This window comes from Eleginops maclovinus, chromosome 9 (assembly GCF_036324505.1).
Source record: "Eleginops maclovinus isolate JMC-PN-2008 ecotype Puerto Natales chromosome 9, JC_Emac_rtc_rv5, whole genome shotgun sequence".
In the NCBI taxonomy this organism is placed as follows: domain Eukaryota; kingdom Metazoa; phylum Chordata; class Actinopteri; order Perciformes; family Eleginopidae; genus Eleginops; species Eleginops maclovinus.
The window spans coordinates 12203219-12230997 of record NC_086357.1 but is presented as its reverse complement, the minus strand read 5'-3'; the positions used below and the strand labels follow the sequence as shown (position 1 = coordinate 12230997).

Below are 27779 nucleotides of genomic sequence, written 5' to 3'. Positions count from 1 at the left end.
TGGTCTGAAAAAGCTTCCAGCATTGTCTTATTCAAATTGAAATCATGAGATCATGATCAATATAAGAATATAAATGATACAGTATTAGTTACAGTTGTAGAATTGCAACATTTTTCTGTGCTTTGGATCCTCTTTTATAGAGCGTGGCAATATTTATACACTACCTGACTTTCAACTCTGTTTGTAGATGATAGGCGGACAGAACTGACAGGGGTCCTTTGAATGATGCATTTGAAAAGTAGATGTTGCTGGCCTCGGCTCAAAGCATTCTTCTGTGACATGTGCAGAACAGTGAGGCTTTTCCATGCAGTGACCAATCTGTTTTGCAGACAGCCTTGAAACTCATCCGAAAGATCATAGAAGCACTCTGGCCTGTCTCTGTTTATTTTTGTGCCCCTTCGGGTCCTGTGTAAGTGTCTCTCATGTCTGTTAAGAATAGACAAGATAGGATTTAACAGCTATTTAATGAAGTATCGAACAAAAGCATAGCTTTTGAATAGGGACTGTCAAGAAACAAAAAAAGGCAGGGTTAAAGTGTTGTATTTTTTAGTGTAGCTTTTAAGAAAACATCTAAGCACTACTTTTATAGAGTATCAACATCTGGAGAACAAAGAAAGAAACATGTTTTAAGGCGAACATGAGCCCACACAATTGGACAATAACTAAGAGCTTTTCAATGAAAATGGATAGCAACAAGATGTTACCGTCAAATGGACTGCCACAGGCTGCAGACAGATCATCTGAAATTAATGATTTCAAATTGGAACAGATGTCACCATCATAACATAAAATCATCCAAAGAACCAGAACTTCAACTTTCAAAGGACAATAGAATGCAGCTACAATTTTAGATATTTAAAACCTAAAGGGTTATTTGTGTTTGCTATCTTTCCCTGCATGTTTAAACGTAGTTGAACATGCACACAAAGAAGACCCATAATCAAAAACTGACAGTGTGGTTACCTCATACAGTAATCGTTTATCATTCTGACGTTCCATCATAAACTGTAGAGCAGCAAAAGAAAGACCTGCCACTCACTTTTGTATGAATGAACTGCTCCGAGATCAGACGAGAACTTACATTTTGTGTGTGTAAGTGTGTGTATGGGCATGTTGTGGAGGTTGCGGTGCAAATGAAAGCATCAGGAAGGGCATAGGGTTGAGTAAGCTGTTTGTGCTTAGTCCACAGCCATCCACTCCGCAGGACACCGTGGAACATGTGATGGGGATGATCACCCCCAACACCCACCCCTGCCCAAACAACATCCCACCCCTCTCACCCCAAAACTGTCCTTTTGACCCAGATCTCCCACACCTTCTCCCAGCAGTAACCCACTTGTCTCTTTTTTATCTCTCTTTTTGTTCTCTCACTTTCACTCTTTTGCCACTCCAGTCAGATCCGGCCTCCAACCACGAGCCCCGACAGGCTGCGGTGTAAACAGAGCTGAGAGTTAATGTAATGAGCCAAAGAATGCCACCTATCAAGTTTGAAAAGTCTTAGGTGACCAGAGAAAACAGTGCTGCAGGGTGGGTGCATGTGTGTCTGTGTGTTTGTGTGTTATGAAGAGGCTGTTGAAGCATTCTTGATAAATTGAGAACAGGAGTAAAGAAAAGGGAATCAAAGAAAAAGTAGGGAGAAGGAAGAACATGATGCATAGAGAACACATGCATTAACGAATGAAGTTGAAGTGAGGCAAACATGCATTAGCACATTTTGCTAACGCATGCACCATGTATAAATATAAAAATACATGTTTAAACATGTTGCCTCTTGACTTCAGCTGAGTCTCAGGAGGGAAAAAAGGGTGAAAAAAAGACCAGTCATGACACCACATGTTATTTCCACCTCGGCCCTTTTCCAGTTGATCATATTGCTGTTGGATTCAAATGGAAAAGAGTTGGAAAAAATGATAAACGGATTGATGACAGATATATATAAAGTAATGCTGGAACAGAATGTGAGCATGAATATCTATTTTACACAGGTGTTGCTGACACTCATTCCATTGCATAGTATTGTAAACTAAGCTATAGTTAAGTCTATTTGTTTTATCAGGCTGTTCCTGGGTGTAACCGACATGAATCAAGTGGAATATAAAATAATTGCTTGCATAAAAATTATGGGCCAAAAATGACTTCTCAAAAGAACAAAAACAACCCCCCAAATATACAAATGTGCACTTCCATTGAATACAGGCAATGATCTTGACATCAGCTTGCTCCTCATTAACTTTTTTAGGTTCACTGTTCTACCTCTGTCTCATCCTGCTACATCAATAGAGCTTGAGATCAAAGGTCACCTCAGCGGCATCAGCCAGAGGTGGCATCTACTTAAAACTCTTCTAGTTTAGATTAATAAGTGCAAATTAAAGTAATAATCGGTGAATAAGAATTTGACTAAAAAAATCTAAAGGTGAATTCCTTACCTATTTCCTAATCTATGTCTATCACAAACAATTATATGCAGATAAATAGCATCCTTTGTTGTCTGATGAAAAGAGAATGAACATATCCATCTGCTTTTAACAACACAACAGCACCCGTTATTTCTTTCTCCAGGTGTTGCTCGACGACTTCAAGATGGACTGTGGGTGTAATTATCTAAGACATAAACAGGATTTCCACAATCCAGATCGAAAATACTCACCCAATGTGCTATCCAGATAAAAGCACATAGGCGATAAAATAAAACATACAAGGAGATAGCATGTGATGCATTCTGCAAATTCATTGTGATTATGGAGTAGAATGTCCTTGTTATCTCAAATTAATACGGAAATCTTTCTTGTTATTTGCAGAAAAATAAACAAATACATCGTACTAATGCTGTATAGCCTAACACTGAGTAAACCACCCACTCAAGTGCTTACCTTAGATGTGTCCTGACCTGTGCTAAGCTGTTGGATAAAATAAAGACATTTAAGATATTATGAATGGCTAGATTAAACAGAGACGTTGAGAGGTGTGGCTTTTCATCCCTATGGGGAATTTCTCACACCATGGTCAAGCTCTGTGGAGATAGGAGAAAAAGCTGGAAAAAGGAAGGGTTGATTGTACCATCTAAAGAACACATTCTCCCTGCTGTATTAATCTTTATTTCCAGAACAGTGCGCTACTATTAATATGAAAGCAAAGCAAATGTTTGCAAAGATAATATTCATTCCTTAGTTAATCCTGGGAGAAGGCAATGTATTGGAGTAGTAGGAGGGAAAACACAAAGAAGGGTAAAACTAACGACGTGTCACAAGAATAATTCAGAATGAAGTTGATTTTACTTGATTTGTGAGAACCAAATTGCACACATCTGGTCTTGTTTCAACTCAGCGAAACAAGGGAAACTGTAGTGGGAACAAGTGGAATTATTTCACAACCTCAATTGTTTTAAGACACATTCAGCTTCAAAATCTGAAGCTGTGAATAAATTACATTTTTCAAATGTTTAATTGCAATGTAGATGAACCGGATATGGGAGTAATGGTACAACCTCTGGAAGATGGTTCCAAGAATGTGTTGTCACATCCATGGCCAGTTTATTAAGACTTTACAAATGTAAAGAAATAACTAACATAGACAATGAAGGTTTAATTTGTTTCAATCTCACAGCTAAAACATTTTTGGGGGCATATAACACAGAGGAGAAAATGACTGTGTAAATTCAACAAGTTTAACATTCTTTCAAATCCTTAAATCCTGTCAAAAGGAGTGTGAAAATAACATTCCATCCTTTGGTGTGCTTGCAGGTCACAACTTATTACAGTGTCATTAGTCACCAACAAACATAGAGTTCAGTTTGAAAACTCCAGGTGAAATAACTAAGGGTTGTAATCACATGAAATATTTCTGGAAAGTTATAATAAACATCCTCAGATTCCTTTTAGTGCGTTTAATGGTAGTACTGCCAATACTGATGCTACCACTATACGTACCACAGCACAATGGTGGTAAGATAAAGCCAAAGAAGAAGGATATGTCAAACAATCAATCACAACAATCATGAGATGGGAACATATTTTTCCCACACATGAACTTTTACCTCTAGGATCTGTCAGGACTGGAGTTCCAGTAAATCTCTGTGTGAAGATCTGACCTCAATTTCACCTAAAACATCTGTATTGTAATCGTTGATCATTGTTAGGCGAAAAAGAAAGAGAATGAAGAATGGAAAGAAATGTTATTAGCAGTTTTTACACTAGATTTATGTTTACCTGTCTATCCTGTGTTTTCAGTCGGTGTTTGATCTGTTCAGGAAAGCCACAACTGGCCCCTCCAAGTCTAGCACACAGACACTTTGGGTTTTCTGACTGCTCTTAATCATCCTTAGAAGTGGTGTAACCTGGAAAAAGTGAAGGACACACTGTATCCTTTAGTGTTTCAAAGGCAGTCTAATGAGGTAAGCATCTAAAGTATGAGGCATAGACATAGTGTATTTGTTATGCAAGTAAACAGCCATAACTCAAGAATTGAGTGGACAGTGTTTAGGCCAATGCAGAATTTTGTTTAAGTTCCTGACTGTGCCTTACTACATTTTTGGGATGGCACATTAGTGTGACTATATTGCACTCTAGTGGTCAACAAATGTTGTTACTCTTCCCATCATATCCGAGCTGATTATCATGCTGGCCTTTTGCGATGGATGAAAATAGTGATTTACCAACAATTATAAATAATATTGAAATAAATCAGATTGTCTATGTCCATGTCTGTTCAAGAACTGCAATATTAATTAATCAAAGATATGTTGGACATGTAGTAAAGTAAAAAGCTAAAAACTATTTCTTTTTTTAAACAATTGCAGTCCCTGTTCTGTTCACTGGTTTAGGAGAGAAAATCCAATGAGACGAAACCTGCATAATGTACTAATGTACAGACCATGCTCGTAACCATAGTAAGCTAACATGTTCTTATTTTGGTTAATATACTAGTGCTGCTCCTTTAACAAAACAGCTTTGCGACAGTCGTTACGACACTAGTGAAAAAAACATTACGACTCTTTTGGAGGCTCATTCAAAATGGAGTAAAGCTTACTGAAATATAACCATACATATTTATACTAATCGTGTATTTATTATTACACAAACAGGTTGTTTCTCATTAGAAATCAAGTAACTCCTGCAAAATGACAGAAGAAAAGAAAACTGGCTCTTTGGGTTTCTTTTCGAGCTACGATGATCTGAGCGACAGCAGCGATGGCAGCGACTCGGACGAGGAAGGGGAAAGTCGGAAGAAGAAGCCGGGGACAGATGCTCAGAGCGGGGGAGCACAGTCCTCACAACACGGGACCAAACGAGCCGCCGGTGGAGTTCCCTTACCCAAACCTGAAGAGCTCTTCGGCTCCGTGTCCAAGCCTGCCTTCCTCTACAACCCGCTGAACAAGGAGATAGACTGGGAGAGTCTGACGGTCAAAGCTCCAGAAGAGGTAATAACTGTTAGTTAGCGATAATTTAGTTAGCTGTGTTACTACTACAGCTCCGTCGATTACTTCATAACTAAGGCGGAGTTGGTGTTAGTTTGAGTAGCTTTTCGCTTGTAACGTTAAAACCTATTGGAAATTATCCCTGGTTAGTTTTTAATTAAATATTTAGCACCCAGCTGTCTCCTTCGGGTTCACCCGGTCTTGGTAGTCAAAGGCGGCTACTTCACATCCAAAACCTCTCTCTTCAACAAATTACAGTTTGAATAACACAAAACCAATGCTATTGTTAATGCTTCTTAGTCGACAGTATGCTAAAAATAATTATAAAACTGTCTCATGTGGCAGACTGTTTCATTACTAGTGTCTCATTAATTGATTTGATCTTGTTATCCTAATAAATGTATATCTTTTTTCAATTGCTTTTACCATGTCATGTGACCTTGTATCTCCTAATCGATGCCAGATATTATAACTACTATTGGGGGATTTTAAATGAATTTTCAGCCTTTTTTTGTAGAAAATGCTCCTTTGTTTGTAATAGCTTCCATGTCATGTGGAATATTGACTCCCAATCCATACCAGATATTATCACCACCCTGTACAAGTCAGACACCTCTTTTTATAGCCTTTAGTCCACCTTTTAAATGATATCAATGTTTTTATAGAAAACAACGTTTGTATAGAAAATATGACATGAAAGCTATTGAAAAATAAAAAACTCCAGTAATGTTGAAAAGTGCTGTAACAATTCAATCGTTTTCCTATTTATTTTTGAAATAATTGTTTTGGATTAAGTGTTAACTAAACAACTGTCTACATTCAGGCAGAGTATCTGTGACAAATGCATTGTCCTTATTGCAGGCTCTGTGTTAATGTCTGATTTTTGAAACTCGTTTTGTAGTGAAATAAATTGAAGCATACATGTAAACTCAGCAGGGCTGCATGTTTCCTGCAGGAAGTCACTGCTCATGTATGACAAGTTTTAGGTGTCCTGGAACTTTTGAGTCTTTCCCTTTGTTACTTTGTGTAAGTCCGTTTTGTACATCTTTTTTTTTTTTATTGTAACTTGAAGCCTGCCAGGGAGTTTAAGCCTTGGAAGACAAATGCTGTACCCCCTCCTGAGACCTACTCTTCAGAGCCAGAGAGGAAGAAGGGACCTCCCCCAGGCATGGACATGGCTATAAAGTGGTCCAATGTGTACGAGGACAATGGGGAAGATGCACCGCAGCCTTTTGGTGGCAACGCCCGATTCTTGCCCCCCGACGAGGAACTCTCTGAATCAGGTCAGTCCCATATGAAATTACAGCAGGGCATTTTTACTTTCTTATAAGTATGAACATGCTAATTTACATTACTTTCCTAGCTGTAGAGTTACTGTGCCTGATGTTTTAACAGGCCTAATGTCAGAACTATGTTTAAAGCACGCTTGCTGAGTGAGTAGTACAAAGTAGGGATGTAAATCACAAGTTTCACCATAACATGAAATTCTATGGATTATTTGGACAACAATGCAATTTCTCCTGATAACACAATGTCTGCCATGATTCAATTCAAGTGCCAGCAAAATACAATATGATTCGACAGTTTAAGTAATGGGCTCTTTCAGAAGTTGACCTCCTGTTTATTATAAGTGCTACATTTTTCATGTTTGAGCACTTTGAAAGGAATGAGTGACGTTCAGATGTTTTTTATTTTGCATGGATGATATTTGATTGAGGATCAATACATTGATACACCGATCCATATCATTCCTTGTACTAACAGTGTCCCAGTCATAAGAACATGTTTTTGTGCAGTTTAATAATACCACATGGAATACATAGAAGAAAGCAAAATCCAACTTAATATGTAAATATGAGGTCTTTGTTTGTGGCCTTTGTCAACTAAAGCCTAAAACAAAACTGCATTTGCGATAAGTGAGTTGACATAAACCCAGGGGAGTGTCATTGGTAACTGGATGTGCACAACACACCCTGAGAACAAAGCACAATTTAAAAGAAATTGCACTTCCATTGACTTCGATTGCACCCACAGTGAAATAGAGCCAACTGATATGTTTAAATAGCGTGCTGTTGAGTAACTCAAAAATCATTACTTTCCACTATTCTCTCATCCCCTCCAAAAATCCCAAAACCCTCCACCACTGTTCTTCAGATGAGGATTCAGACAAGCAAGGGCTGTCTGCCAAGAAACGTCGGGTGGAGACCTTTAAGCAGAAGGAGAAGAGGAAGAGGGACCAGGGACAAGCGACTTCTGACAAGAATTTCGTAGAGGAGGAGAAAAGGATCCTGAGGCAAAATGATGATTGAGACCTGAACCCTCCTGCAACAAGCAATCTGTTTCTAATTTAAATATTTTATGTCAGCCGAGACTGCTCACAGATATTAGCACAGTGCTCAAGTAGCTGGTATGCTGCGAACATAAGAAGTCATTCTACCTTTGATGTTGATCATTTTCAAAATTATCGTTTTTGTTTTGTTTTCAAAGCAAACCAAAAGCTAGAGTTCATGACAGTCCCACTGTTTAATTATTTTAAATCAAGAACTTCTGATTAATTTCTAAGGACTTTATTCAGGTGTTTTACAGTGTGGAGGTTATTTTCATAGTTTTGTTCATCATACCTCATTGTTTTTACCCACCAGCGCTTTTCAAAGACACTGGGATGAGGGGTATTTGAGACCCTTTACAATGTGTACTAGGCATTATCTAACAACTGATAGGACATGTGTGATCTCAGTATGACATCACCTTTGCTTTACTTCAAAATATGTAGTCTAGACAACAGGGTGAATGATACTTGTTTAAACCAGCCTGATTGACCTTGTGTGAGTGTCCCTGGCAAAAAAAAAAAAGCTGGTGCATACCATATTATAATAACCATTAATAAAGAAAGCCAAAACTACAACAAATAATTAAGGGTTGAGTCCATAAAGGAAGCTAAATGTGCTCAGTTGGCTTTGCCTCCTGTTTGCTTTTATTTAATGGGCTAAAATGAGCTTTCGGCTGTGGTTGTTTACTTGGTCTGTGTTATTCTTGTATGATGTGAAATATCTAATCACCGCTGACATATGAAATATGTGTTTGTGTTGTGTTAATACGTTGACTTTCCTTCAAAAAATGTGATTTAAATGGCTGTAAATCTGTTAAAGCGTTTTGAAATGTTGCTTGTTCTTCCTGCTTATGGGCACTAGATGTCGCCCTTGAGCTAATTTAGAAACCTCTCCCTTCCTGTTTGTACTGAAGTCTGCTGCACTCTTGACTGGGCGCATTCAGCACCCAAATCACAACCAGGGTCGGTTTTTACTGTTCATCTGGAGGGGATTTCTGATCTTCAATTTGGAAGTTAGTCTCATCTCAGTTCTCTTGAGATACTTGATGCATACAGACTGTTTATTCCAGTATGTACCTTGTATTACACAACATTTTACGTCCGTGTGAAATGTATCCTCTTGCATGTTTAGTTTCAGAAGATGTTTGAAACACTGTACTGTTATATGGACCTTTTGTTTCTGCCAACAGATGTCTTATTCTGTGTAAAAGGTTGTATATGGATACTTTTATAGTTTCTACTGCTCATCATAAACCACTTAGGCAATAAAAAGTATTTTACTCAAGAGCGCTATTCTGTCTGTCATTTGTATTCAACTAATTAGTCACAAGGACAGAAAATGCTACATAAAATTAACTTTTGATCACAATCAGTTGAGAACAAAGTCTTGAAAATGTTATAACTCCTTAATGTTAGAATCCAGGTATTAGACAGTACTCTCCTAAATTCATTATTAACATTTATGCAAACATTGAAGCAAGTATAATGGTTTACAAGCACTGAGAAAGAAAAGATTCCACTTTGCAACAGTTTAGTGATCAGAGGAATTCCAGACCTATCTGTCATTGTGGGTTGTCATGATATGATGGTAAATATGCCTCTGATAAGATTCCAGCCTCCAGGCATGTGTCTGGCCTTGCCTGAAATGTGTACCTGGTCCTGCACAACAGAAGCAGACTGATTTTATCAGGCATATTTACAAAAAAAAAGAACTCTCTGCGTACTGAATGTATGAGCAATGGCCAGCGAGGTCACATCCATCAGTGTTTTAGAGCCTGGCTGTCAGTCTTTTGGCTGGAAATTTCCCAGAAAATACATGTTTTGCAGTTGTCTATTCTTAGAATCATGTGGGAAACATAAATTTATGCTGAGTTTTTTTGCGTCTTTGAATTGTTTCTCTTTGATATGAAATCTACAGCATTCCTGGGTTATAGAGATTGTGTTGCCAGAGGAGAACCTGTTTTGGGTTCTGCTGGATGTCACACATGGCTGACCTTATCTTCATTTAATAAAAGACAAAATCTTGGGAGTTATGTTGCACTCCGAGCAATCAGAGCATCAATCACTGAAGTCTAAAAAAGCAAGCAAAACACAAAAAGTAACAATATAGAGGTTTACATTCTGTGCACCACTGAAGGTTTTTCACTATTGAGACTTATAAACTAAATTGGGAAATATTTTCAATAGCTAGGAGTGTTTCCTGGTCCGGTCAGAGCTATGAAAAGTGTCAGTCACACTAACCGTTCCTCACCGTGACACATTTACTGGAAGGTCAAGACCTCATGATAGCTATTGAACATTCAGGGACCTTTACTGAGCGGGCTGCCTGCAGCTGCTATCTGACTTGTGACATGTTGACAGTCAGCACAATGTCGCATCTTGTATGTTAATGATGCCTGTTGTCTGGGGCTGCAGGAAGAATACCTTTCTTAACTCTTTGTCTTACATTGTAAACATATAACAAGACATCTGTAGCCATGCCATCACTCTGAGGCTGTACTCAAAGACAACGTGGTGCATTGAGCTAGATACTAATATTCTAACAGTAAATAATGCTAGTGGCAAGTCATATTTGCCAAGTTCATCAGCTTGAATTATGTTGGCAGCAAATTAGCATGTCACCACCAAAGTTAGTAGAACTTTTTGACCCTTTAATTAAAAAACAACAATATTAATGTCTCATGGTTGCCCTAGAGAAAAAGTCAGTGGCTCTTCATCTGGTAACCATACATGTCTGTAAAAGATTTCAAGGAGATTTCTAGATCAAAGCGCTGGGCTGAGGGACATAGAAGAATTGCAATCGCTAAAGCCACGGTTCTAGTGGATCTAAAAGGTGAAGAATTTGTTCGTGTTGCATATACTCCCCATTTGTGATGCTGGTTTCTACAAACTGACTTGCTTGTTGACTTGCCCAAAGCTTTTACTCGTGCTTGGGTGTTTCCTAGAGGCAAACAGTAGCTTTTCACACCAGCAGTCATGCCTATCGTGTAAAACAGATGTTCAGAAGAAAAGAAAACCTCCTAAGATCCAGAGACAAACCTTACCTGCCATTCGAGCTTTCACTTCAGATAAGAATATTTAGAGCCATGACTATTTTGAAATCATGTCTTTTTTAGAATTACTGCCTAGTTCAGAAGAGACAACAGACCACAGGTTCTCCACTCTTGGTCTCATATTGAGCGTGAAGTCAAATGTTCCAAACGGTGGTTAGACATTAACTGAAACCTGTCATTTACTGTAACATTGTGGTACTGGCCACTGATAGCAGCAGAATATTTACAATTTTCTATCCCCCGTTTAAAGTTGCGTACCAGTTCGAAAATTGCCACATGCATATGCAAGGTCTAATCACAACTTAAAAAAGAACAGCAACAAACAGAAAGACAACATAATATTAAAGATGCAAACCATTTAAAACTAGCGATTGGAGAAAAAAAAGGAATTGGAGGATTGTAAAAACAAATCATATTGGTTTTGCTAATACTGTACATATATTATTTCTATTATAAAACAGCCTTTAAACGAAATCCAAGCAATATTCTTAATTTCCCGTGTGTTATTATTTCTGGCAAAGGACGGATTATTATCCATAATCACATACTATTTTAAGTGAGGAAATCTCAAGGTTTAACACATCAACTTCATGAAGTAAGCTAAATGCTATCTGTTAAAGTAATCATTTTCCAAAAATGTTGAGCGCTATCTTGAAAAAACTTAAGACTTGCAAGTTAGAAAAAAAAACACACAGTGATTTGGTTCTCACACAGACAGTATGAACAAAAAGATATACTTGTGAAGCTGAACATTTAAAAGATTTGGTCACATAATGAATGCACTCAGAGAAAGGAACGTTCTTTGGCAGATCAGAGAGGATAGAGAACGGTAGCAAGAGACAAGCAGTCTGACCTCTCGTCATGATAAACATGTCAGAGGTTGATAAGGATATGTAACAGACACAACGGTGTGTGTGTGTGTGTGTGTGTGTGTGTGTGTGTGTGTGTGTGTGTGTGTGTGTGTGTGTGTGTGTGTGTGTGTGTGTGTGTGTGTGTGTGTGTGTGTGTGTGTGTGTGTGTGTGTGTGTGTGTGTGTGTGTGTGTGTGTGTGTGTGTGTGTGAGCTTACCTGGCTGCTGGTCAGTAATGGAGGAGATACTATCTGTGTGAGTTCTGTTATCTCATCCCTCCCTCTTTGGTAAGTGGGTGCAGCAAGTTTCGTACATTGTGTCACACAAACAGGTGGAGATATAAACTATATATCTATAAACCTAAACTATAGGGTTGTCACATGACTAATTGTATCTGAATGTGTTCCTGACCAATCAAAGTCCATTCATAATCGTCCAGTCTAAAGCATGAGACGTCTGATTAAATAATGTCCTTAACCTCAATTTATCATTTCAAGTTATTTTCATGCAGTAACATTCCAAACATTAGCTACTTAATTCAGTTTTATATCACAGTAAAATAAATATGTTTTGAACTAATAATGCACCCTTTTTGTGATATAAATGTCCAATGCTTGATTAGTTTAACAATTAATCATGAAATTGATTTTTAAAAACTAGGATAATTAGAAATGTAGGAAATAGATTTCTTATTAAGTATTTGTCAATTATTTTTCCCTGTCAAGATTTGGAAAAGTACCCCCCTAGATACGTTTAAACATATTTTGTGCTATTGTTTATTTCTTATTATTTTGCAGTCATTTTGTTATGCTCATATGCATTGAAACAGTTCTCAGCTAATAATCACATAACAATCACCATTGAGATAAATTCCTTAGTTGCAGCCCAATTCTATTATTTGGATCTTTTCAAAGTGGATCGTTAGATAACTTCCTGGTATCTTTGTTAAGTGAATGCTTTGCTTTTGTTTTCTCTATTTGCAGCATAAGTCAAATGCAGTTCACTATGTTTTTATATCTTTATTAGTTTATGAGTCCCATTACAAATAAAAGTATTAAAGGGACTTCAGAATGGAGTTTCAACATCACACGAGTGCCATGGATAGATGAAATATCCTTGGCATATTTTCCTGACTAACACCGTTCTATTCATCTTCCATGAGTCACTGCCAGTGCTTCAGAGGAGCACTTACGTACAGCTAAGTATGGCGTATTTGGTATTTATGTTTGCCATGTCTCTTTATACAACGCTCACAGATGTTCCTGGCAACACAAAACTGAATATTACCCAGATAGGAGCTTATCTGGGGTCCAGACCAGAAGATATGTTTGCTCGCACCAACTGAAACACTGTTTGCTGATGTCGACACCAATCAGGACTCTTGCCTTTTATTAAAATGTGGATATTCTATTGAAGACGGATTACAATCTGTGTCCCTACCCTGATCATACAGATACAGTGAAACACTGTAATGAATTAACTTTGTCATATGATTCATAACACTTGTTTGTACTTGGTCACTAAATAGCTTGTAAATATGTGTCTAGATAACTTTTAACTATTGGGCGATAGGATCTCTTGTTTTATGGAAATAAATCAAAGAAAATATGGAACCTTTTCTCATAAACATGAATGTATATTGATAAAAACACATTCAAATCTGCATCTTTGATAACACACTGATGTTGACAAAGATGCAGTTTTCTTTTAGATGTTTTTCTGCATAGTCAAATATGAGTGAATAGCGGTGAAAATAATGTGACTCAGGAGCATAAAGCAGCAGTCCCTTGGCAACACTATACCATCACAGAGATCATTCAGACTGATTTATACCCTGAAAAAGGCTTGTGTCCTAGGACATAAATTTAGTTGCGGTGTGCATTGAGAAAAGCAAAGGCCCATAAACCGGTTGGGACAGAGGGGGAGAGAAACAGACAGAGAGAGGGGGAACAATGGGCTGCCATCCGGAGGAGAACCCCAACAGCTGCAGAGCCCTGTATACCAACACACATTCACATGCACTAAATGTGCACACACACATTACTTTTCTTTCTGTCTCTCTGTGTCCCACATACCCAAGCACACACAGTTTTCTTCTTCATACACTTGTCAGTCCAGCTATCTGAAAAGGGGCCAGCTAAGCAGATGTTCTGCCACTGCCTTAATAAAGGGCACAAGCTACTATTGGAGGGAAAAAAAGGGGACAAACTTCTTCATTCTATCCTGCACTGTTGAGTCAGCATGGAGAGTCTCTTGACAAGTGCTTACTTTGCCCTTGTTTAACTCACTACATATTTGTTTTATGTTAAATTCAGTTAAAGTAGTGAGCTCTCTCTGCCGCAAGACCTGCATTCAAGACGTCTTTGTTCCTACTGCAGAAGGTCATGTAAATATTTAACTTTCACAAAAATGTTTTAAGCAGGCTAAACAATAACCTAAAACATCTGGGCACTGCAGTTTTTAGTACACTATCGAAATATCAAAAACGCGTGCATTATTTGTGGACTATTAAAACAAATGTTAAATGTTTGTGCATTTTTTTCTGTAGCACCTGTGGTGTACAGGGCATGGACTTAACTATGCTCCTGGCTTTTTTGTTGTAGCTTTAACTAAAGTCGGTGAATCATTCCTTGGAGAGTAAAATAATCTTCAACTATATAGATATCCAATAAGTTATTAAAGTTAAAGTTTTTTATGGATATTTGCTGTTTATTAGTCTCTGTTAAATGAAATATCTATGTTTTCTAAACTGCTAGTTAAACAAAATGAGCAATTTCAATATTTTAAATTTGGAAATTGTGATGTACAGTATTTTCAATTTTCTGAGTAGGTCAATGAATATTAATTAAAGGAAAAATACCTCAACATTTCACCCCAAAACAGCCCAGACCACCCCCTATAACAAAACAGTTTTCCCTTTTGCCATTCATCAACAAGCCTTCGCTGCTTGTATAACCTCCGGTATTAAGATGTATCACACAACAAGATCACATTTTCAGGAATGCATGTCATTTCCAGCATGATAACTGCACTAATAGACGTTATTTTTCAAAAAGATATCGCTTATGCCCTGCAGTGAATGTGTTGAAAAATGGTTTGTGTCGTTCCTTATGAACATAACATCTTTTCCCTAACGCCCTCTCCTCTCCCCCTTGCTCTCCCCTTTTCAGTCTTTCTCACACAAACACACACTATGCAGCCTGCAGGTTTTGACCTGTAAATAACTGCCCAGACAAGGTCTAGTCAGTCAGATGGGGCGGCAGGCCGAGGCGTCAGGGCCTACACGGCTCCTGCAGAGCAATAACAGATGCTTATCATGTTTTACTGAGGGTAGTGGTGGTGGAGAAGGAGGGTGAATGTGGGGCCCCGTCGATGAATGGCTCTGACAACAAAATGCCCTCAATCATGGGTAGACATAGGGCCGTGGAAAAAAACAGAAATAGTTGTGCCTGGAGCAATAAAATTGAGTCATATTCAGTCAAAGAGAGAGGGGGGAATGTGTGCGTAGATTTCAATGTAAGTATGTGTGCCTTAAAGAGAGGGAGAGAGCGCATGTGCACTCTTACACCCACTGCAGCTTTTCAGCAGCTCATCCCCTGGCACATTCCAAGTAGAGGCAACAGCAAACAAATGGCTTAAGGTTCAAGTGAAGTATGTTTCATTCCTTTCTCTGCTGTCTCGGACGCTCTTAAAGTCTCGGGTTGGGCCTGCGAGCAGGGACAGGGGTTAGATGCAAGGTCAAAGAGGAGAGGATTACTCAAGATACACTTCAGATAAAAGTGTCAGTCCGATAATCGGCAGTGATCCATCACAGGGCAGGCCGTGCTTTTAGGCTCAGGCTGCCATTGGAATATGAAAAATAGCCTTTGTGATGTGCAATAATGAAGATAAAACTATGAAAAGATAAATTCATTATGACATACACAATCCGACTCATTTGTAAAGGGTAAGAGAAGATTCAGAGCCATCGCCATCCTTCTCGTTGTGTTTCTCTGCAGAGGGTCAGGCTGCATTCTCCCCTGAGACGAGAGTTGTTTTCCTTGCTGTTTGCTGGAATGCCTTCACAGCTACCAGTGAAGGTGGTAATTTGAAGTCCTGGCTGACTGCTCTACAGCTGAATTTAATTCACATTTCGGGGACAAATATGTCTTGAATTTCAATAGAGATGCTGGAGCTGCCTTTCACATACTATCACATACGGCTCCAATGAGATTACATTTACCTCACCTAAGTTACTAAAAAGGGAACATTCAGATACTATTTGAAACGCTCCTCATCCTCAAATGCAGAATGCATATACATGTTTAAATACAGTAAAATGTCAAGGCAGTTGGACTTAAATGTATTTTATTTTAATGCTACTGTATACTTCTTCTCCACGACATATCGAAGCTAAATATGTTACCTTTGACTCCACTGCATTTATTTTAGATACTGTTAGATTTCAGATTAAAAGCAAACAGTCAGCTTCTAAAATAGGATGCATTGGATAGGCAAAGTAGTTAAAATGCTGCGTATTTTGCTAATATATTAAATACAAAATTGACAAACGAGACATTCTGTAACCTTTTTTACTTAAATAACATTTTTAATTATTTTCTTTTAATACAAAACATTTACTACCAAAAACGACTAGTTTGTACTTGTTCTACTTCTTCTTGAACAACTGCTGTGGTTAACAGTGACTGCAGTTACATTTTCACAACTGATCAATTTATTGATAATTTTATGATTAATTAATAGGTATATTGCAGATGTGTGGAGTTGGTTCACATGACTTTCTTATAACAGCAGGTTTTTTTTTTATTATTTTGAAAAAATAGTAGCTAGATGATTAATTTTCTGTTATTTGAATGATCAATTCATTGTTTCATGATATTAGCTCAAAATAATATACTCACTCCATACAAATAATCATACAACAGTATTCACTTTCTTGCCTTTAGTTAATTAAAATGATACATTCCTCTGACTTTATTAATGAGGAGAATAAACAACTGATAGTGTAATCATAAAGCTTTTAAAAAATATATAGCATAAGTCATGTTTCAAGCGAAATAGCCAACACCTTGTCGTTTCAGCTCCTCAGTTATAATACTTGTTGTCTTCCTGATGTGGTTGTCAATTATTATCTCTGAATATATCTCTCTGTTGGACACAACTCATGAAAAGATTCCTAACAGGCTATCTGAGCAACACACATTAGGAGAAGGTGAGGTAAGGCGCTAGAGAGAAAGAAAGAGAGAGAAAGAGTGAAGGGAGGGAGGGAGGAGGGCAAAGTGTGTGTGAGTGGAGCAGAGAGAGGGAGGGAGAGCGGTGGTGCAGTTTAGCAGAGAGAGCCAGGAGTGAGTGAGGCGACAGAGCGGAGGTGACAGCGGAGAATGGAGAGGAGCCCGTCCGCCCGGCGAGCTTTGACCGCGGCGAGCGAGGAGAAGCCACTCGGCCCTTTCGTTCTGGAGCCAGCGTGCTGAAAGAAACCGGGAGGAATACACTGGGGGCAAAGGAAAGGAATGGCTGATCCTCTGCGGAGGACTTTACTAGCGAAACTCCGGGGGAAGAAATCCAAGAAAGGAGTGACGGTCGGCGGTGGATACGGCTCTGCTGCTGCGGCGAATGGGGGCCGAGAAGGTAAAGAAAAAGTTTTGCAAAGGCAGCGAGACTCCGACAAGGCTTGGCCGGTAGTCTTGCTCACAGAGCTGGATTGCACGACAGAGAGAATGAGTACGTACGAGAATTGTGTTGACGGGGCGATGGTGCAAACAGGGGGGGTGGTACTCCGAGAGAGTCTCGCAGCAGAGTTGCCCGGCGCACGTCCCCAGGAGCCGAGCAGCGGGGGCAGGGTTCGGGTTAATGAGGAGCTCCCGGGGGTCTCACTTCAAAGAGACGCGCAGTTTGGGGCACATGATGTAGATAGGAGCCACAAAGGTCCCAGATCCGCTGGCGAAATCATGTTATCTGCGGGGGTCCCGCTTGGTGGACCGCATGTCCACAGAAAACACTTCGTCTCCGTACCGCGGCAGTGCAGCGTAGGGGACTCAATCGGTTTTGGGGACACTTCAAATTTCGTTTTGTGCCGAGCACGGGTAGATCCGCATATCGGGGTCAGTAAACCGCCAGAGGCCCAGGTTATTGCGGCTGATAGGGATGGGAGGGAGCCCAGAGACGGAGGACCTTCCCGGCACATGGCAGACACTGAAGTGACTGTTAATGAACACAACGCAAACTGGAGTTTTGACAACAACCAAACTTTGGGGACAGGCTCGCCCGATTGCGCGGCACTTGACTTTACAAACTGCATGTCAAGGAGCACAGAAGAAAACATTGTAATCAGAAATCTAGAGAGTTATGGGCCTGAGTATGCAGGGGACATGCGAGGGACTGCAGGCAGTCTGCAGAGCCCGACCTTTTTCCCCACAGAATTAGAAATATGCGACCTTAACATGGCACCCCTGTGCGCAACAGATACATCCCTTAGATACCCTTTAGATAGTGAAGATGATGATTATTATGATAATGAAATTCTGCCTTTTTATGAAACGATCAGAGTGAAAAGTGATGGTGACAGAGCAGAGGTTACAGAGCTACCAAGGCCTGGTCAAGATAAACGACAGCTGGGTGACAGTAACAGTGCACAGGAAACTGACAGGCTTAGAAACCAGCTGAAAGAAGCATATTACCTTCTAATAAATGCTATGAATGATATCAACCTGGATGTTCAGCATATTAGTGTTGCTTTAACTGAGCAGCAGGCCACCTCTTCATGTAGTAGCCACTCCAGGGATAGCCTTTGCTCGAGGTTGTCAGCCAAAAACATGGACAGCGACTCCTGGTCATCGGGAGGCGACCACAGCCCTCAGCAGGGGTCTGAGACTGACTCACTCCTGCTTTGCCTCAGTGGGAACTTTGAGTCAGGCCTCAAAAGTAGGCTGAATAGTAAGAGTATGGTAAACCTGTCCCTGACTAAGACAAGACCCATGTTACCACGCTCTGTTAGTGATGGAGCGATCAGGTATGCATGTGGTGGACCATCACTCTGTGTTAAAGCCCAGACATCCAGTGGGGATAAAGGGCCCACAGAGATAAAAGAGGCTGAAGGGGTTAGAGCAACAGGAGTAGGTGAGCTATTCGAACCTCAGGTGCTTCAAAACACTGCCAGCAGTGATGAGCTACCAGAAGCTGGCGGTGATGAAGACCGTGGCGGGCGTTTCAACGAGAGCAGCGGCTCAGTCAACAGCCTCACAGGTTCCTCAGACAGCAACGCTGATGCATCAACAAATCAGGGTGACAACAACAAGCAGGAGCCAACTGATGTCAGAGCACAGAGGGCCAACTCTGTCAACAAGGGCCACGGTGTCACTGTCAACAAGATGCAAGAGTGGATGCACAAGGGCCGTTTGCTGTCCTCTGAGATGAAGCAACGCATTGAGGGTTCATCTTTGCCATGCAGCGGAGGCCAAAGCCAGGACCGGCCCTGCTCTCTTGGTAACCGAGGGGTTAAATCTGTCACAGTCAAGTCACCACGACAGCATCAGCCAGGTAGGAAGGCTACACGGAGTGGCCTCAACTCCCGTGGATCCTCTAAATCAGAGATCTCTCACCCTCCTTCCTCCCGTCTGATTGTTGTCGTCCTCCTCCACTCATAGTAAACTCAGTCTGGTGGCGGTTCACCCTGCACTCTTCCTCTTCTGGATGCAAAGCAAAGGGACGAGACACCTCAGACCTCTTTGCTTTCCTTTTTAAGATTTTCTTACCGGTGGCGGGTTCTGTCCTTCAAACTAATTTAGGTGCATTTTTAACACTAAATTAATAGCACATCAGGTTTGTAGGTCGGATCACTCACAGTGTAGTTCAGTAACAACTAACTCCCTCTCTCCTCCGGTAGATCATGTGGTGTTTTTTGTGGTGTTGGTGGTGGGTTGGTCTATGTTTGTGTGTATTACTATTGATGTGTTCAAAATGCCAAATGATGTGCTTGTGATGTAGTGCAAAAACAGGAACACATCTGTATCATGAAACCATTTACAGAAACATGTTAAACCAAATCAGCTTTTTAGGTGTTCAAAATGCAAACTATATAGGAAAGAGGTATGGATTATGTGTTTATTGGTCAAAACCTTACCCAGTTGCCAAACTATTCTACCACAATGTGGTTTTCTCAATCACCAGTCTGCCACAGCACTTGTACTTTACCCAGCACTTCTCTTCCATGTTGGCTAGAAATTTGAAACTGAAAGTCCCCTCTTGACAAAATAATCTTACCACAAGCTCTGTTAACATGTTCATTAACTAATCCTTTGCACCACCTTTTAGCAATGGTAACCTACACTACATTACACTGGGTCACATTTTACATTTAGTTAAAATTTCACTATGGGCAGTGCATGGTTTTATTATGAATTGCTCCTTTGGTCCATGATGACCTGAGTTGCCTGCAAACAAGGCAGGTTGCCAGTTCAATCAGGATTCGGAAACTGCCTGAGTGGAAAACTTTGTATTGACATTTGTTGCCCATGAAAATGAAAATAGTCCCGCTTTGTATGGATTCATATTACCATGTTTTTATTCTACCACTCATAGTTTTGAATCTGTTTATTTTTAAATGGCAGAGTGTGTGTGTTCTGACAGTGTTTTCCAGAGTAAATAGATGACCAGCCATGTGCGCAACTGTGTTGTTGACTGTCAGAGTTCTGTGCTGCTAAAAATAGAGTGTGATCTCAGCCTAGGCCTCTGTGTTTGATTTCCAGCCGCTGTTGGCTCATGATAGCTCCATCTTTTACTTCTCAAAGTGTTTCCTCTGCTGTGTTTTTGTTTTAACAAAGACGTGGCTCTTCTTTATATTAGTTTCCAGGGTCCCTTTCTCCCTTGATTCTCATTTTCCCCCTTCTGCTCAGCTTTTCCCTCTCTGTCACTGAACCTTTCCACAGCTGTGGCCAGAGGAATCCGAAGCAGGAGAAAAGCCACTGCAGTTATTCTCTTTGGTGTGTGTGTAGGGGGGGTTGGGCTGTCATGTTGCCATCCTCCCCAGTCGTTTGCTCTGGACAGTTCCCTGGTAACTTCACTTGCATTTTAAAGAGACACTGGATTGAATATTTAGGATGCCATTCCCGTTGTTTAACTTGTTTGCATTGTGTCACTTAGTTCCTCACCGAATGAACAAAATGAAGAGCGATTAAGCATTTATTAAGGTCGGCCCTGGGCTTATCTTGCCCCTGTGGGCCTCTCAGCGCCTCACAAAGAGCCATTTAAAGGGAAAAAAAAGAAACGCCAACGCTCTCAAAGGCTCCAGTGAATTGCTTGTCTTGGCTGGAAACTCTTCATTGAGTTTATGACTCTATTCTAAATATATGCAAATATTGATATACTTCTGACTTTCTAAAAATAATCCTGTTCCTTCCCCTGAGAGCTTCTTGGAAATCAAATTTCACAATGAAGTCATAGGACAAAAATATAGGCTTAATTAGACAGCAGATAATTTATTTCTGTTCTGACATGATTTGTCATCACTGTGTTAAACAAATCATGTTGATTATCACCCACAGCTGAGCGTGTCACTCCATCTATGTCTGTGTGTGGGTGAGGAATATTATGCACATCACCGGTGTGTACATGCATGTTAGTAGCTGCAGTTGGAGGATTTATAGTTTTGTTGTGCCGTGCAAAGAGCATTGGCTTGCCGGCAGGCAGGCAGTATCCAGGCATCATGTTTTGGCCAAACCTGAACACAGAGTGGTGTGTCAGTCAAAGCTGATGTTGAGACTGAACCATAGACACCACAAACAGAAAAAGGAGATCCATTCCTGGGAGGCAGATATTGTTGTCTTTTTCTAAATATATATATTTTTAAATCTTGTCGAAGATAAAGGAATGACATCCTGCTTGCATGTCTAGTGTCTCCCTTTTAAGGAGGAGAGTAAAAAGCTGTTTGTATCTCCCTTAAAACATGTTTTTATGGCATCATTCACAGGGAATAAAATATGCTCAAGTTGTTATAAGAAAATCGATACCAGTATCACAAATGTTGCCGGCAGCTGGTTAGCTTAGTTAAGCAAGACAATTCATTAATACGCCCGAAGCTTGTTAATTAACATGTTTTATCTTGTTTGTTTAACAAAAAACTGAATTTACAGGTTGTGGTTTTGCAAGGAGTTATGTGCCAGACTATTTATTGGCATGGAGGGAGTTTTTCAGACCATATATCTTTTTTATATTTAGTTTTTTGTATACACCAAACAAATGACAAATTACTTGTTAATCAGAAAGCTTTCAAGATGCTGGTAGGCTGCCTTTGTTATGTGCAGACAAAATCTCCCTGGCTAGCTAGGTTTTTCTTTAGTTTCCAGTCTTTGTGCTAGGCTAACTTGCTGCTGGTTGTCTTAATGTTTTTTTTCCCAAAAAGGTTGAACAAAACAACACGCCAAAAATGAAGCATAGACCTTATCTGGATCTGGCACACAGTGTAGTTTTGCTCAACTTTTTGATTACATTCATTTTTGCTTGCTTAGGGGATTCAGACCTTACCAGTGCAGGTGTAATATAAAACTTCCGTCAAGTCATGTTAGAACGATATGGCGTCTGGTTATCTGTGTCGTGCCAGAAACTTTGTTAGCGAGCTGCAGACTTTTCGTTTTTTTTCACATACATTTGTCTTGTCTGTACTGGGACAAATTTATAGACGATGATAGCTGTGAAGACAGATCAGGTGATGGATGCGAAACTAGAGGCATTTGGGTTCATACCAGAATGGTTTATGAGATGAATGAGTCACATGACAGTATCTGCAAAGAGTTTGGGAAAAACACTAGTAACTTGCTAAGAATTTCAAGAGGACTTATCAGTACAACAAAGTTGATTGTAACGATTATTTAGGAGGCAGCATTATATCTGGTGCTACTGCACAAATCTTGATAAAGGAGCTCTTGATGACTCGCCTTACTTTTGCCAGGGTTCAGGTCGTAATTGGGTCCCACTGTGTGTCCTTGTGCCTTTTAATTATTGTACTATTGCTCCCCTGAAGATTTTGTTTCAGTTTCTTCAAAAAGACATAAGGACACCAGACAGAATAGTCACTGAAAAAGCGGCAACATAAAATAATGGGTTTCAAGCCAACGTTTTAAAGGGGAAGTGGCATGAGCGTTAGCAGGCTGCGCTGCCAGGACGCCTCATCGGGATGCAAGTGTTGACATGTGATGCAACCCTGGATGATTTCGGCCCTGCACTGGTGTAAAAAGAAAAATCTGCACTGAGAATCCTTATTACCATATGAATGAGTGTCAACAGGAATGTAAGGCACAGAGCTGAAGATTCCCTCTGAAGGCCGGGGGGAGCCCAAAACTCTGTATACAAAACAAAGTGTTGTCTGTGTGAAGGAGAAAACTAGCTGTGTGTGTTTTGCACTTATCAAAAGAGAAGCCTCCATGAAGCAAAAAGAATTCAGGAAATGAAAGAAAAGCCTATGGGAAAGTGGATCTAGTGTTTTGTCTTAGAGTAGAGGGAGATCTAGGAGATTAAGACGTGAATATAATTGGGTTTACTGTCAGGTTCACGTGGCACAGGTTCACACCAGTACAACCAGGAAATACACTTTTTTCTCTTTATGTTTGCATTCCTTTCAGCACCTCAGACAAACCCATATCGCTCCTCCCCGTCCACCTCTCCCTGTTGTTCTCTTTATATTCTCACACAGACATGCACCCTTGTATTATCTGCTCTGGCCATCTGTTACCTTCAGGTCAGATGTGTGTGCCCTGAACACATCATCTTCATGCCATCGGCGCACAGGGAGACAGGCTGTTTTAGCTCAGCATCAGAAATGTCTCTTCTCCTTTGCTTTGCATTGTGTTTTTATGAGTTCAGTAAGTAATTGGGATGGTCCTCTGTCCACCATAATAAAACCAAAGGGAAAGGGAGATGCCTGTTTTCCTTTAAAAGAATCTTGTCATTTATGAAAACGAAAATGGTGGTTTTGCCTCCAAGTGTCTACTCCCCTTGGTTTACTATATATTGTACTATCATCGTTTTTCACAAAAGCATAATCAGAGACTGAAATTGTGACATTCTAATGCGAGAATGATCTGGGGTTGTCATGGTTTGATATTTGATACCCGTGAAAATGTCAAAACTAATTTATCAATCCAATCCATTGTCCTTCTGTTTCTATCTCCCTTGGAGGGGTGTGATGGTGTAAGGAGACGATGGCGAAGCTGTGAATTTAGATCTGAGGTCTGGAATGCTGCTCGTGTCAGGACACGCTTCCTCTACCAGTTATGAAAGACCCCTTAAAGAAGATGGCATGCTGACAACAATCCATGCACAACCTTCTCACCTCTCTATAATCTCACGTTACCAGATACAGTGTAGGCGGCAGAGTTTGCAATTTTTATCTTGGTCTTAATAATATTGTTCTACCTTTTCCCACAGCGCAGTTCATTGTTTCCCAGCTTGTGTTCAAAAGTAGTTATATTTCTTTTGAGCATCAATTGTCTCTGTGTATAAGTCAATACGTGTTTTTCCTCATTTATTCTTTTTTCAGCAATTAGGGTTTACCCTTATTTGATTGAATTGCATTGAATTTTAATTAGGAACAAACTAAAGATTATGGGCTAAAAAGATGGTAGTTTTGGATATTTTCTAGTTCCATTCGTAGTTCCATTACATTACATTAGTTTTAAGTGATATTTTGTTAACTATTCCACCAAGCTTTATATAACAAAACAATCCATTCCCAATCCAATTGCAATAAAAGGTACACTACTTTTTAAAGGTTTTTCTCACATATTTAAGTGAAACACAGTTTTAGACTGTGTGGGGGCCAGAACAGCTGAAAACAAAGCATCATAGCACATTATACTGCCAGTTCAGGCCTATACATTAACTCATGCGGCTCAGTATAGCAGCAGAAACATTCTTCATGTTTCACTCAATAGTCAGCACATGTTAAAGCTACTGAGCTCCGGGTCCTCAAACACATCATAATCCTGGCTAATGCAAATACACAGCTGGTTCACGTTTCTGACCTCGAAACCTTTCTTAAATTAAACAGAGCAGAAAGGATAAAGTAAGCAAAGATGTGTTTTATATCAAGACAGGAGGTCTGTTTGAATTAAAATGAAACTGATGACAGAGAGACTGATGGTGTTTGTTTTGTCGTTCAAGCTGGTTTTTGTCTTTTTTTATTCAGAATGCTTCAAAAGCATCTTCTGTTCTTAGCACTGAAGGCTGTTTTATGAACTCGGTGTCTTATACAATCAACTGGAGCGCAGAGGAATGGCATCCCTAACAAAAGCAATTTCAGCCCACTTTGTCATACTTTCATATTTCTGAAGTGGGAGAAAACAAGTAGAGAAAAAAAAGTTCAAGACTTGTTTTGTTGTGGTGGAGAACTCTGAAGTTGGTGTTTGTAAGATTTTGCGGCATATGAGATGGTAGTGATCATTGTGAGTTTCTCTATAAAGTTTCCTTGTAGATCACAGGAGAGCAGAAGGAGAGAAACTGGTTGACTTCCAGGGAAAAGTAAATCCCAGTAGAGCCCTCTGCGCTCTCTGTGCCGCTTTCAAGACTTTGTCAATAAAAGCAACCAAGCAAAAAAAAAAAAAGGGAAAAACTTAGTCTCAATCGACTGAATACAAGTTATGCAATTTGAACCCATGTGATGTTTTAATGGACTTCAGCTCTCTTTCCTTAGACTGCTCTAGAAATAGGAAAAACACTTGTGGTTTATTCTAACTCATTCACACTTTTTAATAGCTCAGTATCACATGCACTTGCTAGTTGCCGTTAGATTTTGATTTTGTAAAGTGAAAATATTCAAAAGTCTATAATTAAGTGGATATACCCTGGCGTGCATGAAAAAGCATTTCCTTGAGGAAAAGAGAAGTTGTCATTATAGCATGCGGAGGGGCTCGTCTGGGAGCCGCAGAGGATCAAAACAGTCTTTTACACGAGCCTGCTGTACATGTTAGAGCAAGACCCTGCCCTCAGCACCTCGCTCTGCCCGTCACACACACACACACACACACACACACAGACGCACACACACCACGCACACACACGTTGAGAGGTTGTTTTTCTCATCATCCATTGTGAAAATAAAAGCATGTCAGTTGATTTGCACGGGTGCTATTTGAGTACAGTTGTAAAAACATTTCTTACAATCTGAAAAAAACCCACATACACATAAACACACTTAAAGAAAGTCAGTTGTTTTGATATATTAAGGGACCACGTCATCGTCACTATTATTTGTCCCTTTTTCACTGCACATAACACCCCGGGCTATACTTACCGTCGACCCCTCACACACACACACACTCGCTCCCATCTTCTTCTTTTTTCTCGATCTCTCTTCCTTTTTTTGCTGTGATGGAAGTGTGTGTGCTCAATCCCTCCTACTCCTGGTGATCTCTTTCAAATTCAAAGCCAACATATATTTCCTGGAGCTGACAATCCCGAAATGGGAAGTCACTGAGGAGAAAAGGGGGGAGGAGCCTTAGGGCAGCTGTGGTGGTGGGATCGAAAGTCTATCCAAAAGATATAAAACAAAGGCTAACACAATCAGTGGGACAAAACAAAGACGTGGCTCTTTCTTCTGGCCTCATAAGGCCGAGACATGGATAACTCAAGTCAACTCAATAAAACCTAACGACTTCACACATGTGGTTTCTTGATACAGATGTGTTCTTAAACTTGATAGGACATAAATTGTCTGAGATGAGGTATCAGAATCACTGGTTACTTCAGCTCAATGATTAGTTGTTTTTTATGCCAAGAAGCTTTTATTCTCATACTTTTTTTTCTCCATCACACCCTTAGCTTTCATTGAGAATGTCCAAACCCCCTGTGCTAATGGCCGGGAGGTGGGGAGGGCCAGTGACTCATCGTCATGGCGGCCAACGCTCACCACCATCACCGTCTCCAAGAAACGCAACTGGCTGCAGCAGAGCTCCCTTGGGAAGAATCAGTGCACCAAGGATGAGCTGCAAGGAATGCTGGGGGCTGAGGAGGAGGGCTCCAATCAGCTGCCACCTCCTCCCAGTCCCTCTCCTGACCACCTGAGACCCTCAGGGGGAGCTCCATCACGGCCAGCCCGCCTACACTTGACTCAGGTCAGACCCAAAGAAGAATGTGGATTTAGGAGAATGTGGATTTGTTTCCTGATTTTAGGGGGTTTTACTTGTTGGGTGATTACCCCTGTAACGCAACACATTGTGCTTCATATCTAGCAAACAAATGTTTTAATCTGTGAGCTTTGAAGATGCTTGTTGGTGGATTTTTTAAACTTTTGATAGAGCCATGCTTGCTGCTTCCTATTGTTTCAAATCTTTATGCTAAGCTAATGAGGTGCTGCCATTATATTTTTATTAAGCATAAAGACATGACAATGGTATCAATCTCTCATACTACCATTGATTAAGTAATATATTTGGTTTCAACACAGTGCCATCCTGTTTTTCAGTTTATTTTCTGCAAAGTTTATCAGGAAACTTGTGTTTTTATTCAGACAAGTGTCGGTGAGGCAAAAGCGTCCCCTCATCCTCGAAGCATTGACCCAGCTGAAGAGAATGACGCAGACGATGAAGGAGAAATCTGGTACAACCCAATCCCTGAGGACGATGAAGTTGAGATGTCTCACCGACCCTCCGTTCGTCTGCTCGGTTCCCCCTCGAGATGAGTCCCAGAGGAGGCCCAGCCGGGCAGGGGATGTGGGTCAGGGCGGCAGGAACCTTGGGGGCGGTAGTGGCGCTGGGCCGGAGGCGCTCGGGGAAAGCATTGGTGGCTCAGGAGATGGTATTCAGGGGAATGCTGTACATTCCACAGAGGCACTACATCTGCACAGACAGATGCTCGCGTGCAAACCTCAGGAGGAGGGGGGGCCTTCCACTAGCAGAACCACAGGTAAGGCCAAAAAAAACCTCATTCACACCTCCGCTACTTTTAACTCCCGTTCTCTTCCTGACTTCTCCATTCAGTCTTTCCTTTACTTTTCTTTGGGATGATGCTCGAGGGCCAATCATTGTCTGTCGTTTTGTCTCTAAGCCAGTCACTTTAGGCAGATTTTTGTGGTTGCGCACACCTTAAGCGCCAATTACAGCAGTTGAAAATGTTTCCAATCAAAGGATCAACAGACCTAAGTTATGC

At 40.4% G+C, this 27779-nt stretch overlaps 2 protein-coding genes across 3 annotated transcripts in view; both read left to right on the top strand.

Moving 5' to 3' along the window:
• The first annotated feature begins 4961 nt into the window (after window positions 1–4961).
• On the top strand, window positions 4962–9027 carry c9h1orf52 (chromosome 9 C1orf52 homolog). Its single transcript, XM_063892040.1, has 3 exons — window positions 4962–5416; window positions 6486–6696; window positions 7568–9027. Exons 1-3 carry the CDS (start codon window positions 5117–5119, stop codon window positions 7720–7722), a joined length of 666 nt encoding a protein of 221 aa, XP_063748110.1. The 5' UTR covers window positions 4962–5116; the 3' UTR covers window positions 7723–9027.
• Window positions 9028–16954: 7927 nt separating this feature from the next.
• syde2 (synapse defective 1, Rho GTPase, homolog 2 (C. elegans)) overlaps window positions 16955–27779 on the top strand; it is a 42020-nt gene continuing 31195 nt past the window's right edge. The window contains exons 1-3 of one of the 2 annotated variants that reach the window (XM_063891552.1): window positions 16955–19181; window positions 26454–26746; window positions 27142–27505. In XM_063891552.1, the coding sequence (XP_063747622.1) occupies window positions 17156–19181; window positions 26454–26746; window positions 27142–27312 (2490 nt within the window). In that variant the 5' untranslated portion in view covers window positions 16955–17155 and the 3' untranslated portion in view covers window positions 27313–27505. Of the gene's footprint in view, window positions 19182–26453; window positions 26747–27141; window positions 27537–27779 lie in introns of those variants that run through there. The other variant, XM_063891551.1, reaches the window with a different exon arrangement.